The following is a 15,622-nucleotide window of genomic DNA, read 5'->3' as shown; positions in this document are numbered from 1 at the left end:
GACATTGCTTCGTCCCTGCAGAATAAACACATCAGTTATCTGGATGCCTATTACTTGTTGTTTGTGCCGTCTAATCAGAACTGCCCAGGAGGAGACTGCCCGTCCTTCTCCCCAGAGTAATTTTGGGATTCAAACTGTGTGCCTTTGGAATCACAGCACAGCTTCTCACCACTGGGCCACAGAGCTCCCTACCTATTAGGTCCTCATTTTCCCCATCACTTTCCTTCTATAACCATGTAATTTGCTTAAAAATTGTGTACTAACTCAATTAAGTTCCCTCAGATTTCTACATGTAACCTTTTAAATTATTTAAATGTTTGGGTTTCTAAGATATTTTTTCAATGCACAGAATTTGTAATATATGGAATGTGCATGTTGTTTTTTTTTTTGGTTTTGTTTTTTAAAAAAAAATGGTAAAAACCTACTTAAATGCTGAGAAAGAAATCAATTGCATGGCTTTTTTTTTTGGCTGATGATTTGGCAGTGTTTTACTTGTAGCATTGTTATTTACTTGACAGATTTACATGCAGGTGGAAGGATATTTATTAGTATTGTCAATGTGTGTGGCTGTGAGGTAAATCAATCCCTCACAGTTGCAATGAGAAAAGGTTAAATTTCAGGTTAGATTGAGGAAAACACAGATGATTTATGCATGATTGAAATAACAGTCAATGGTGTTTATTTTCCTTCTAAGCTGATTTATCAAGCTATTCTCAGGATGTTCTTGTTATCACCCAGGAGCGAATACAGATTGAAAACGGTGCCCTCACCATATCAGACCTGAACGTAACTGATTCTGGCATGTTCCAGTGCGTAGCTGAGAACAAACACGGTCTTGTCTACTCCAGTGCTGAACTCAGGGTTGTCGGTAAGGTTGCATTTCTCAGCTACTTTGTTGTTATTCTTTTTTAACACTTCCATTGTTACCAGAAAGATGTTACTTACTTTTCACCTAATTCTTGTATCTAGTAATATCTACAGTATTACATAACAGTCACTAAGGACTTCTAATCAAGCCATATTATAGCCAAGGTATATGTGTATGAACATATAAATAGAAAGGTGTGTATTTATACTTAATATTTGTAAGCAGCACAGGTGAAGATTGCCCATCTTCCTCCTGTGGAGCAGCTGGTGGATTCGAACCACCTGCCTTGGGGTTGACAGCACGGCTCCTTACTCACCAGGTCATCAGAGCTCCATTACATAGACCCAGATGTAAATCTGTGTGTGTCCACTCTGACACAGTCACATAACTCATTACCATTAGGTTGGAACTGAATCATAGAGGACCTTCTGGAGGGTTAACTTGAAAGTTAAATTTAACTGTATTAACGTTTTATATTTTTTTTTACTTTTTAACAAAAAATTAATATTGATTCAATACTCAAATTACACTGTGAAAACATTGAACACCTATTGAATGAAACATGCTCCTTCACTAGGGAAGTCTGCAGTTAGGGACCTCTCCAAATTACTGAGGAATAATAAATAATGTCAGCTTGAGAACTAAGGTGTGTCTAATTGAACCCATGGTCTTTCCAATCACTGGCTATGCAACTGAGAGCTGGATAATGAATAAGGATGACAGAAGAATTGACCCTTTGAGTTGTGGTGTTGGAGAAGAGTGTTGAACATCCCATAGACGGCCAAAAGAACAAACAAATGTCTCCTGGAGAAGAGGCCCCCAGAGTGCTCTTTGGAGGCAAAGATGATGAGACTTCACTTCATATACTTCTAGCATATTGCTAGGAGGGGTTATTCCTTGGAGAGGGACATGATGCTCAGAAAGGTAGCAGGTTGGGGAAGGAGAATAAGACCCTCAACCAGGTGGATCGACACAGTGACTGCTGCAGTGGGCTCTAATGTGTCAGAAAGTGTGAGGATGGTACAGGCTAGAACGGGGTTCAGATCTGTTGTTCATAGGTCACTATGGGTCGTACTTGACTTGGTGACAGCTAACACCAATACACTAAAGTGCACTTGGCACTGTGTCAAGGTCACAATGACAGGGTCACCTTCTTCCTGCCTGCATACAACGGACTTTTAAAAACTTGTTGAGAACTGTTTTACTAACAAATTAATGGCTTATCTAGTTTAAAACATCAGGGAAATACTTTGACAATCCTGTAAAATATAATTGTCTCAAGATTTAGAGCTTGCCAGGAAACATAATTGCATGAATTACTCTTCCGACACTGAAGTCCTGCTTGGCGTGCAGTAAATCTTATGTCAGGTCATTGCTGACATTTTCGGGGCTCGGAATACTATAAAAATGGAGCCAAAGTCCAGACTTTAAATTTGCCGGGAGATAAAAATTTTAATTAAATACATGCATTTAAATGGGACCTCTTCATCTGTCTCCTCAGCTTCTGCTCCAGATTTTGCGAAGAATCCAATGAAGAAGTTGGTGCAGGTGCAGGTGGGCAGCCTGGTCACCCTGGAGTGCAGACCCAGCGCCTCCCCCAGAGCCCACACCCTCTGGAAGAGGGGGGATAGGACTGTGCAGGAGAATGGAAGGTATTCTTTGCTGTAGCTATTCTCGCCTGCTGTGTTGGTCTTAGGCACTCTTGAGAAGGCTGTGACTCATGTGACCCTATGAATTGTGAATCTGAACCTCGCCTCCTCCTGTTCCATCCTCATCGTCTCTGATGTTCTTGAGCCTGTTTATACAGTCACCGTGTCAGGCCATCCGGTCGAGGCTCATGTTCCTTTCTTTCACTGACCCCTCCACCTTTCGCAGAAGGATCTCTTTCTCCAAGGTTGGCCCCCTTCCAACAACATGCCCAAAGTATGAGAGACAGTTTCACCATCCTTGTCTCTAAAGAGCACCTGATTGAACTTTGTCAAGACCTTTTTGTTTATTCTTATAGAAGTCCATTTCATTATAAAAGCCCTTTTCAGCATCACAACTCAGAGACATTGGTGATTTTTCTGTTAGCCTAATGTAGTGTCTAACTTCCAGGCACACAGCAAGTAACTGAAATGAATATTCAGTATTTTAGTAACATGGGAATGATAAACCAAAATATAATGGTTTTCTTTTCTTATACTAAATATTTTTTTTTTTATTTTGCTGAGGTGATAAAAATGAATAATTTGTTACTTTAAGCATTTTAAATTCTTCTTAATTACAGTGGTATTAATTGCTCTCTAAGTAATAGTCTTATAACTCCTATCATCACCAAAAGGTCTTGTTGCTGTTAGGTGCCATCGAGTTGGCTGTGACTCATAGTGACCGTGTGACAGCTGACGTGACCCCCTGTCCTCTCCTGTGCCGTCCTCCTCAGCTCTGACACACTGGAGTCCATTGTTACAGTTAATGGCTAAGATGCTAATCCATCTCCTTGGACATTTTCCTCTCTTTCACTGACCCTCCACATTTCCAGGCATGATATCCCTTTCCAAGAGTGACCCTTCACAGTATCCCCTCATTTCTCCCAGTGTCCCTCCAGAAGTGTAGGGCTCTGGGCCAGACTTGGTGACTCAGTGTCTTGTCACAGTTCATCTATCAGATGTATCAGAACTTCATCTTTATGTATCTGAATTCCATCCCCCTTTTTGGCTCAGTAATACTGACTGTCGGTTTTACCACATTTTGTCAATCTGTTCATTCATGGACAGACACTTAAGTTTTGTGTCTGTTTTGGTTATCATAATTTTGTTATGAATGTTGGTATAGAGTTTCTTCTGAAATGCATTTCCATTTGGGTGTATACTTAGGAGTAAAAATTGCTGATTCCTGTGGTAATTTCTGTGGCTGACATTTCTGAGGAATGGTAATCTGTTCCCTACAGTGACCAGAATATTTCACGTTGCCACTCGCACTATACGAGGATCTTAATTCCTCCACACCTTCACTAGAATTTCTTGTTTTTCCTTTTTGTGATAACAGTATGTATGAAGTGGTGTATCACTGTGGTTTGGATTTGATTTTCCTGAGGACTAATGATTGAACAGCTTTATATATATTGACCACTGATATATCATTTTATGGTAATATCAGTTCAAGGCCTTTGGCTGTATTTGTGGGGTTGTTTATCTTTTTGCTTTTAAGCAGTAGTGCCATGCATAGGTGAACCCCCACCTTGAGTTTTCAGGGGCAGTAAATCTCAGGGGAGGAAACAGATTTTCTTTTTCCTGCAGAGCAGCTGGTGGAATCACACCACATACCTTTGGGTTAACAGCACAATTCCTTACCAATAAGCCACCAGAGTCCTCACATATTTTGGATACTAAAGGCTTCCAGGGAGCTCTAGTGGCCCAGTTGGCATAAGAGTCGTGCTGCCAACCACAAGGCAGGCAGAATCCACCGGCTGCTCCTTGGGAGAAAGATGGACAGTCTCCTCCCCTGTGATTTACAGCCTCATAAAACCCACGAGAGGGTCTGCTCTGAATTGGTTCCGACTCACAGGTACATCACAAACAACAGAAACTCTTACCATGCATCTGGTTACCAGCATCTTTGCTCCTAACCTATAAATAAATGTCAACAGTTGTAGAGGGGCTTCGGGCCTTTTGTTCATAGGGTCGCTATGAGTCGTGCGTGACTCAAAGGCAATCCGCAACAGCATAGAGTTTTAACCACTTAAAACAATGTTATTAACATATAATAAAGTTCAGGTCTGTTACTCATAGAGTCGCTATGAGTTGTACTCAACTAGATGGCACGTAGCAGAGAAACAAAGGAGCAAATTTTGGCGAGGCAGATTCTGTGTGTGCTCATGACGATCTCCTGGGCACCATCTGCCCAATGAGGAGGAAGGTGAAGATAATGGAAAATAAAAAGGTTGTGAGAACCCAAGCGCAACCTTGAGTCCAATGAGTATGCCTGATTAGAGAGCATCTTGAGGATACACTTGAAGTAATTAGTGACAAATCTTCATTAATGACTGAAGACCAGACAAGTTGTAGGTTAACGTCAATAACATGAGCACATAAAGAAAAGATCATTAAAAAGAAAAGCAAGACGAGATCAAAGTTCTCAAAACAGATGGTGAAACTTTCTTTCCACTTAGAGCAACAGAGGCAATTGGAAGAACAGAAAAGAGCTGACAGGAAGATGCCAGTGGCGAGTTAAGGAAGATGGAGTAGGAGCATGAAATATGCAAAACCTGAAAGCTAAAAGGCAAGTAGAGACTTGGCACTTTTCAAGCTAGAAGAATTGAAGAAGAAGAAATTAAACCCCAAGTTTCAGTATTGAAGGGCTTCATAGACACTAAGCCGGAAGGATGAGGGAGGAAGAGGAGGAGGGGACAGCCCTGCACCACAGAGAACGGCTCGGCATCCAGCCATTTCGAGAGGCAGTTGTTGGCTGCAGTCACATTGGACTGACCCGTAGCTGATCCTCCAGCAGGTTTTCAGGGGCAGGACCTTGCACAGAAGGACAGTGCTCACCTTCCTCCTGCAAAACAGCAGGTGAACTTGAACTGTGCACCTATACGTTGACAGCACAACCTCTTACCACTAAACTGCCAGACCTCCTTGTTTCAGGAGATAGCCCAGTAAAGAATGTATGGTACATAAAAACAAACAAACAAACAAAAAAGTCCACGCTGCACTGAAGTCATTGGCTAAAAACAAGGCCACAGGATTGACTAAAAACGAATTGAATTGAATTGAACTGAACTGAATTGAATTACCAATTCAAATGTTTCACTCGTTGAATACGGTGATAGAAGTGCTCAGTCATCTGTTTCAGGATACGAACTAGTTGGAAGAGATCCATACAAGTGTCCATCCCAAAGGAAGTAAGGCAACAAAATGCCAAGATTATTGAACACTGTCAATACCGCATGCAAGTAAAATTTTCTGAAGACAATTTGCAAATGGTTATGGTATTACATGGGCAGGAAACTGCCAGAAATTCAAGCCTGAGTCAGTAGAGGACATTCAAGAAGGGACGCCATTGCCGATGTCAGATGGACACTGGCTGAAGGGAGCAGATGGACATTGGCTGAAGGTTGAGATTACCAGAAAGTTGTTTCTCTGTGTTTTACTGTAACCGGGAGTTCAACTGTGAGGATAATGACATGATGGACAACACTGCCAAGAGTGGGCATTGTGGAACACTTTCTGTGATCATGTGGAACCCATCCATGAGGCAATAAATAGTGCTTTGAACAGAACAAGGATATTCCGTGTAGGTTAAATTAGGAAAGGCGTTTACCAGGGTGTTCTCCCTGTACCATACTTGTTTAATCTGCTGATGTCGTTGTATACTGTCAAGATAGAAACAACTCATAGCTGAGCCTCCGCTGGGTTCTCAAAGGCAGTATAATAGCATGGAAGGAGGTTGTCCATCCTTCAGGTGGGGGATTCCAACCACGTGCCTTCGGGTTGGCAGTGCAGCTCCTTGTCACTAGGCCAGTTTGAAAAACTATATGAAAACGTTGGCATCAGAATTGGTAAGGACTCATTAGCAACCTGCGGTGTGTGCCAAATGTGAATTTAGTTTTCCAAAATGACAAAATGTGATTATATACAACCAAGTTGCACCCCAAATTCCTTTCTCTGAGCATAGGAAGACTGGCTTCTCTCCAGTCCTTGATTGAGAACATCGCATTAAAAGCAGGGCTTGCAGGAGACAGAGCTGTGAAGTGCATGATTAAACACAGTTATACCAAACGCTAAGCCACGGACAAGAATATTTTGGAACAAGAATTTAATTTGTTATATGAAATTTTATTTTGTGAACCAACTTAGAAATCGTTTTTTTGGTACAAACTAGTCAATTGAGGTTATACTAGAAGTTATGTCTGCCTAGTCATTTGCTGATGTTTTTGTGTTCAGAATTTAAAAAAAAAATTTATTCTTTTATTCAATTTAGATTCTTTTTTCTGATAATAATGCACTTGCTATCATGCTAGTAACCTGCATAGAGGGTTGGAGTTTGGGGGGGTTTTAAAATTAATTTTAATGAAAGTTTACAAAGACTTTGGATTTCCATTCATTCATTGTTACACTTTTCTCCTTGCCCAACCTCCCCCCACCTTCAGTTTGTTCTTCTCTTTCAAAAGTAAAATTCTTTCATTGTTATACAATCTCACATAGAGCATTTTAATCATCATTTAAAAATGAGATCAGTAAATTTAGAGATTTAGCTAAAGGCACACAGGAAGAAATTTACACTGACATTGTGTAGAACCAAGGATCCCTTACACTGCAGTGGTTAAACACTCAGCTGTTTAAAGGCAGGCAGGCATATAGTTCAAACCCACCCACCACCTCCACAGTAGAAAGACCTAGAAGATCTCCTTCAGTTAAGGGCCCAACTAGAAAAGCCGCCACGGGCAGGTCTGCTTTGTCATATGTCGTCTCTATGGGCTGAAATGCCCAGAATGGCATGCAACAACCACAGTGTTAGGATGGTTCCAGGACAGACTAGAGTTTCAGAATAGAATTTCTGAGTTAGAAATGTAACGTCTCAGTGTACTGACACTTACCCTCAGTTTCCTCATCCACAAACTGAAGAGAATGATTCCTATTTCATTTACTGTTTTTCTGTACCGTCGAGTCAGAAGTGACTCTCCACTGGCTGCCCGGTGGGTTTTCAGAGGCAGTAAGTCACACAGAAGAAGCATGCCCATCATTCTTCCATGGAGCAGCTGGTGGATTCAAACCGCATGTCTTTGGGTTGGCAGGGCACCTCCTTACCACTAGGCCACCAGAGCGCCCTGTTCCACAGAGTTGCTGTAAAGTAAGCGTTGTGCATGAGACACCAGGCCAGTCTCCATTTCCCGTGGCCCATGTGCAGAACTGTGCTAGGATTGTCCTGTCACCTGTCAGAAGCAGATCAGCAGCACCCCCAAGGCCGCTCTAGGTGGATTCGAACCTCAAGCCTTTCAGTTAGTGGCTGAGCACTGAGCACCCATGGACTCCAAACACCCAGCATGTTTCTGTTGTGGTTGGTGTCTCCGACTCACCGTGACTCTGTGGCTAACAGGCTGAAACCTTGCCTGACCCTGGACCATCCTTAGTCTCTGCTCTTCTGTGATCTTGGCTGCAGCCACTGTGCCGACCTCGGTGAGCGTCTTCCTCTCTCTTTCCGACTCTGCTTCTCCAAGCATGATCCCCATCCCCGAGGAGCACCTCCCCTGGATGACATGCTCCGAGGATTTGCCGTCGCTCATTTGTTCATCCATTGCTGTTCCTGGATGACATGCTCCGAGGGTTTGTCGTTGCTCATTCGTTCATTCATTGCTGTTGAGTCTGAAAGGACTCAGAGCTGAACTCTGGTGGGTTTTCAGATGTCAGATGACAGAAAAGGAGCCCATCCTTGTCCCCCTGAGTAGCTAGTGGATTCGAATTGGATGCCTTTGGGTGGGCAACACAGCTGCTGACCCACTAAATGAGGGTGTGTTACAAACAGCAAGTCTGATAGTGAGCACAGGGAAATGGAATGGATTGCTTTCTTTGTTTTCTCTCTGGAGGTGGTCAGCTCTCTTTTGAATTAAGAACAGCCAACAATGCAGGTTCTTCTGTTCCACAGGATTCACCTCCTGGACCACGAAGGCACCTGCCTCACAGTGACATCCTAGGCAAATGGGAAGAAACAGAGGTGGCTGCTTGAGATGTCCACAAGTTCCACAGAATACTCTTCCTTATACATTACAGGTCAAAAATTAGTCCCTGACCCTAGTTAGAAAGGAGGCCAGTAAATAGAGTTTCATTAAATTCTGGGAGGCAGTGTGCCCCAATAAAATTTGGTTTCTGGTACAACCGCGTCTCATGGTCTTAAATGTCAGGGCACTGTGGTTCTCCAGTCTGATGACACTGTGTTCTATATGACTAACAACCCCCTTTGGATAATGAGGAAAAGCTTAGGGATGTGAAAGAGCTTTGACGAGGACCTGTCTTCATGGAGCCGGCCCGTTGGGCTGGCTGCCCCACACTGGGTGCTGTGGGCTTTGCTCTCATCTCTTTGGATGGCAACCACGCTGAGGAACCAGGGCCTCGCTGTGCAGGGAAGAGGCTGCTGGAAGCAATTATGAACAAGTTGCAGAGTGGAGCCCTCTCCAAGTCGATGGGAAATCAGAGCGGGCCTCAGCCTTCACTTGGCAGTGGACGTCCCATCTATCCCCTCTGACTGGGTCGCGGGCTTCTGCCAAGCCGAGGAAACACATTAAGTGGTAGATTTATTGTGGCTGTTCGTTCACGGGCTGCTGCATCTTACAAAATGCAGGCTTAACTCTCATTTAGGGGACAGATAATTTCAAGTAAGAATTTGGAAAATTTATTTTGCCATAAAGTAGTTTTTCAAAACATTTTTGATGGACTATTTGATGGTACAGTTTTAATTCTTTTTCCAGTTTGTATTTTTTGTGGCTGAATTTGTCAGTGAACAAGAGATCAATGATATAGAAAACAGCTTCTCACCCAAGCACAGGAACTATTGGTAGCACAGCTACTTTTCTTTAAGCCAATGTTCTTATAGTTTACATATATAAATCTAAATAAGAAACAATAAAACATTTGAAGATTGAGATATATCACTTTTTAAAGTCAGATAAACTAATAAATGTCTACTATGGAAATCCAAGGGACGTAGTTAAGCTCTTGATTGTTAGTCAAAAGGTTGGTGGTTCAAACCATCCTGGATTCTCGTGGAAGGTGCGTATCACTGCTTCCCAGAGGTCACAGCCTCATTTCACGCTGGACTGCCTTGAATCAGAATCAACCTGACAACAACTAAAATCAACCGCATGTAAATCACACGATTCATTTGACTGTTGCCAATAAAGCCTGCAAGCTTTATTTCAGACAGTGGCGACCTTGGCAGTGGACCAGCTTGGGCAACTGTGGGTGTCGGTCAATGAAATGCCCAATCCAGGGAATCGTTTTGAAGACATCTGTGTGTGGCTTTCAAGTTCAGAGAACATTTCAAGCTAAAGTAGTAAAGGGATTACTGTCCAAAGGACGTTCAGAGTTGGCCTAAGTAGATAACAATGATTTATGCAAATGAGGGGTCCTGGTGGCACAGTGGTTACGTGCTTGCATGCTAACTGAAAGGTGGCCGTCTGATGGCAAGCGTGAGTCCACAGCCTTTGAGAAGTGGCAGTCAGCTGTCCTGAAGATGTGTGGCCTTGGAGACACTCTGGAGCAGCTGTGCTCTGTTCTGTATGGTGACATGAGTCAGAGTCGACTCCAGGACAGTGAGGAGGTCTGCCTACCATGCAGATGGGCTCGTAGGTTTAAAAGCTCACCATTCATTTCCAAACACCTGCTTGCTTGCTGAGGGTTAAACACTCAGTACTTGATCTGACCAGAGAAGGCCCTTCACCCTGTGTGTGTTCTTAAGATACACAGGAGGTTAGCCCAGGACCGTGGTCATCTCACAGAGTTGACCAAGGACAGAACGCTCCGGCAGTGCCAAAGAAGGCTCTGTGTCAGGACCTGTGACCAGAGCGGGCCATCGGCGAGTGGAATGACTGTAAAATGAAAAGTCTACTGCTGTCAGGTCGGTTCTGACGCATGGCAACCAGCCATGAAATTGCTGGTAGAGTAGGCTTTCCCCCACAAAGTCGCTGGTAGAATCAAACTCGGACAATCCGTTTAGCAGCTCGGAGTGGGATGCACCGTTTCAGCTGGACTTGTTCATCGTGGTTGTGTTCTGTCCCGTCGGAGTGAACCCACAGCTGACCCTGCTGCAGGATTTCAGAGGTAGTTAATCACACAGGAGGTGATTCCCATCTTCCTCCTGCAGAACAACTGATGGAAACTTATGACTTAGGGCTCCCCAGGGAAGAGTTTCCAGGCTGAGGACACAGCATGTCAGAGGCAGAGAGGCAAAGGGCGGCCTAGGTGTCTGAGGACCAAGAGTCCAGCACACCCGAAACATTAAGTACGAGACAGGCAGATCCAGGGCGAGTGTAGTCCAGAAACAAGCAGTTCAAAACACTTGTCATGGTTGGAGTGTACCCCTAAAATCCATGCCTACCCACAGTTTATAAATGGAACCTTATTTTGATAAAAGAGTTTGTAAAAGAAGAGACTGGGTTAGGCTGGGCTGTACATGTGACCTGTCCAGTGTCCTCTGAAGAGGAGGGAAATTTGCATGCCAAGGTGCTCTCAGAGAGAGGAGAGGTGCACACAGACACAGACACTCAGACGGAAGCCAGCCCTGTGGAAAGACGCACAGATTGAGATCATGATGCCGTAAACCGTGGGAGGCTGAGGATTGCCAGCAACCAGACAGAGCTAGAAAGAACCAGCCCACAAACAGCTTCTCTGGACTCTTCAGAGAGGGCGTGGCCTCGCCATCTTTTGGTGGTGGACATTTGACCAGAACTATAAGAGAGCACAGTTTGAAACTTCCTGATGGTGATAACATGTTAATGGCAAACCTGGGAAACTTAACACACGCTGTAAACCAGATTATAAATATTTGGTCGTCACTTTTTCCACAGACACTGCAAAGCAACAGAAGAGAAAAGAAATGGTACCCTGGTGTCTTACTGGGAAGAGTTGCCCTGCCAACTCAAAGGCACATAGTTCAAATCCACCAGCTGCTTGAGGAGAAAGATGGGCAGTTTCCTCCCATGTGATTTGTTGTTGTTGTTGTTGTTGTTTGCCTTTGAGTTGAGCTTGACTCATAGCGACTCTATGAACAAAAGACCTAACACCTTTCCATAACTATCATCGTTTCTCCAAGTTCACAGAGTTCCCATAGGCACATGGTTTAGGAAGTGGATGCCACTCTTACTTCCAAACCTGTCCTATAACTGGAACCTCCACAAAACACTGTCCACATTGATGGTACCATTATGGTATTTGATATCCCAATAGCACACAGTTCAGCATCACAGCAAACCCAGGTTACTTCATACAGCACATTGACAAAGAGTGATGTTCACAGTGGAAGAATGTGCCTCCAGCTAGAACAACACTAGTCTCATTTAGCAGTGGTTATGTGTCATCAAGTCGAATACACAGTGACCCTATGAACAAAAGACCTAAACTCTGTACTACAATTAACATCATTTCTTTATGGAGTTTATAGGGTTTCAGTGCCTCTGAAAACTCTGGAGGGCCAGCTGTGAGTTGGTTCTGACTGGATGGTACACCCCACAGTGAAACGCTACCTGGTCAGTTTTATGTTTTAGAGATCACATGTCAGCAGTGGAAAGCAGTGGACTGCCGAGGGAGGAAGACTTGGCTGCAAACTACTTGCCCAAGCAAAATGGCATTGAGAATGGAGGGAAGTGCTGAAGGCTGTCAGAGGAAGTCAGGACAATAGGACCCAGCAAATGATTGAATTCATGGTTGGAAAGGGAGATGGAAGTCAGAGGTGAATTCTCAACTTCCAATTAAGCAATGACTAGTGGGACTGTGAGCATTGCAGGGTGGAGAGTAAAGGAGAAAATGATGGATTCAGGTTGGGATTGATTGGAGTTTGAAGAGTCTATTGAAAAACTAACTGAATACTTATGTGCGTGTTTCAGCTAATGCTCTGTAAGCACCATTAAGTGACAGAGAAAAGCTAAGCCGGCTTTGAAATATGCAGGTTGGCTAATTCTTTGCAATCTTTGTTCTTTCGCTTTCTCAAGGATCTTTATCAGTTATGTTTTGACATTGACACCTGTAGAATACTACCAAATAGTCAAAAGGGCAGAGATAAAGAGGGAGGGGGAGAGGGAGACGGAGACGGAAGAGAGAGAAAGAAGTTACCTGTGGATCTGGAACTAAGGAGAAACGCTTTTGACACAGACTGAAACAGAAATGCCATGAGCACACATGGTAGCTGAAGCTATGGAAAAGAATACAATTATCTAGAAGTAGATATTATTAAAATAGTGGACAAAATAGACTGATGAACGTTTAACCTATGAGAAAAGGATGCCTATTCGTGGTTTTATTTAAATATATTAACAATAAAAATCACTAAATACTTGATTTATAAAATTCCACCTAAGTCAGGTGGTGTCCAGGTATTCTCAGCTTCCAAATACTAGCATCCAGTATTGAGTAATGGATTTGTATCTTCATCTCATTTTGTTTATTTTTTGTATCCTTGCATGAAACATTCATTTTAAAAAACCCAAACCCAGAAACGTCTGCTTCCTTTGAAAAGCCAGCAGTATTTTGCCAGAGGTTAATGCTTTAGTGAGCCTGCCATCATTCACGTAAATCCATGCCGTTTTCTTTTCCTTCTTTAAGCCAAGAAAAGTGAAAATTAAAAAAAAAATATATATATATATACACACACACATATTCATATATACATACACACGACTTGAGAAGACGCAGTTTGTTGGATTGCTTAGAAGAATATTTTATCTCCATCACTTAGTAATGTTTAAAATGAGTTAGCCAATTATTAAAAATTGGGACTTATGCCAGAATCCGATTGCTTACCATCGTCAATGGTTTATTACAGCCATCATTTCAGAAGAGGGTTCAAAATGCCCCATTACTTCTAATTAAACACATTAAAATGGTTCTAAGTGTTCTGTGCAGCATTTAATAGTATGGACTTGTAATATTTTTAGAAAAATGATAAATATCTTTTCCAGATATTGAATAGTCAAAGTCCAGACATGTGTTTACCAACTCTTAATGTTTTTGATGGGTTTTTTGGTTGGTTGGTTGGTTGGTTGGTTGGTTTGGTTTGGTTTTGCATAATCAGAAGCTAGCTTTCAAATGCAATTAGGAATTTATGGATTATAGTTCGATTTATATGACATTCTTGAAAAGAGACAGCTTTAGGAACAGAAAACACACAGAGTAGTGACTGGGATCTTGGTAGGGGGACTTGTTGAGAGGAACAATTCAGTATCCTGACTTTGGTGGTTACATGCTGCATTTATTTGTTAAGACCCACAGAGCTATACACTAGAAATGGTGAATTACATAATATGAAAAGGTTATACCATATTTTTTTGAAAAAAATTATATTTTACATTCATCTCCACCTAATATCATTAGCAGATCAATACAGATGTGTAAAAAATCAAGAACTACTGACAACAGGTCTCGTTTACCTGTACAAAGCAGTGATGGTCCTCAGACATAGAATCTAAACGCTTGCCTTAACCAGGATAACACGGTCATAGCAAAAGTGACTCGGTGTTTCTGTCCCTGTCACTACGAGTGGCCAGAGCCTCACTTGAGTAAAGTTGTGCCCAGGAACTCTATCACCATCTGACAGATCTATTAGGTTCCTCTTCTGCTCGGCTCCAGCTCTTAAGAGAAAACCCAGGGAGTCCTTCTAGAGCACCATCCTTCGCCCCTCCACTCCCACTCCTTGGCATTTTTCCTTTTTCTATAGTTGCTCTTGGTCATCATCGTACTGTGAGAATGCTCTTCCCTTCCCTGGCCGCTCCCCATTGGCTCCCATCACAAAGGGGCTGTATCTCTTATCCTCCAATCATTCAAACTCTACCCCTCTAAACAGCTGCTCATTCCCTCACAGAAGGCAGCTAGGTGTGAAAGCACAATGAATTGCAACGAATCTTCCCTCTGGTGCACAGCTGAGGTCTCAGTGGTCCTTTCCTGCATTAGCCTTGATGCCAAATTAATCTCTAATTTCAAGCACAGGGTGAATTTCATTTACGGTGCGTGACTGCCATTTGCCGGAGTTGGATTGTATTCGATTCAAGGTGGGTGCCCTGTTCTTTTCTATAGGGAAGGTACTTCGTCTTGTCCGTGAATTTCCCACCTTTATTCAGTTCTTGGGATTATGACCAAGATGGAAAATACAAAGATAAATCAGCAACAGGAGCTGTTGAGGAACTTGGATGACTTGATTGTTGGGTATCGTCAGCCGTCTAACTCATAGTGATTGGCGATGTGCTTGGTCCACTGTCACTGCTATGGGGTCAGGTCATCTCCCTGAAAGTCTTCTCCACTGTCGCTGACTCTCTTCCAAGTGTGATACCCTTCTGCAGAGATTGGCGACGTATGAGAACATGCCTGAAGTGTATGCGATGTGTCGCCTTCCTGTCTTCAAAAGGAGCATGCTGGTTGCATATGTTCAATATTCATGCCAGTAGCACAATTCACCTTGTGCTGTTAGCACAATTCTTCATCTTTCCTATTCGTTGTCCCTCTTTTGCAAACAAATGAAGAGGCTGAAAATCTCATGGCCAAGGTCAGGCACCCCTTATGATTCAAGTTGTAATTAGGGATCATTAAGTGGGCTCTTACTCACGCTGACCTTGTATGCAAAGGATTCCATTTTGCCCAATCCTGCAGAGTTGGAAAGGGCAGCATCTCACAGGAGGGGGAATGGAAGCCAATTCCAGGAGGAACAAACAAAGCAATGATGTCAGAGATAGTAAGATTGGCACAGGACAGAGCAGGGTTTAGGGCTATTGTACAAAGGGTCGCTATGAATCGCAGGCGACTCAATGGCATATAACACCATCTCTGACCCACTTATCCCCATTACTCCAGTGACTGAATCAATCCATCTCATCCAGAATATTCCTCTCCTGCATTGTCCCTCCACCCTCCCAAGCATGATGTCCCTCTCCAAGGACTGATCCCGCCTTGCAACATTTCCAAAGTATGTCAGACAAAGCTTCAGAATCCTTGCCTCCAAGGAGCAGCCTCGCTTCACCCTCTCCAGGACGAACTTGCTTGTTCTCCAAGCAGTCCATGGTATATTCAACACTCTTCT

General features: G+C 43.1%; 1 protein-coding gene across 1 annotated transcript in view; it reads left to right on the top strand.

Annotated features, from left to right (window-relative positions):
* Positions 1 to 15,622, top strand: part of CNTN3 (contactin 3 (plasmacytoma associated)) — a 292,769-nt gene that overhangs the window by 201,391 nt on the left and 75,756 nt on the right. Inside the window, exons 9-10 of the mRNA XM_006890641.1 lie at positions 739 to 868; positions 2,370 to 2,520. Of these exons, the coding sequence (XP_006890703.1) occupies positions 739 to 868; positions 2,370 to 2,520 (281 nt within the window). The remainder of the gene's footprint in view (positions 1 to 738; positions 869 to 2,369; positions 2,521 to 15,622) is intronic.

Source organism: Elephantulus edwardii, unplaced genomic scaffold (genome assembly GCF_000299155.1).
Source record: "Elephantulus edwardii isolate Elephantulus edwardi_28Jun2011 unplaced genomic scaffold, EleEdw1.0 scaffold00091, whole genome shotgun sequence".
NCBI classification, from domain to species: Eukaryota; Metazoa; Chordata; class Mammalia; order Macroscelidea; family Macroscelididae; genus Elephantulus; species Elephantulus edwardii.
The sequence above is the reverse complement of the archived record's forward strand: the minus strand, read 5'-3'. Positions and strand labels throughout refer to the sequence as shown.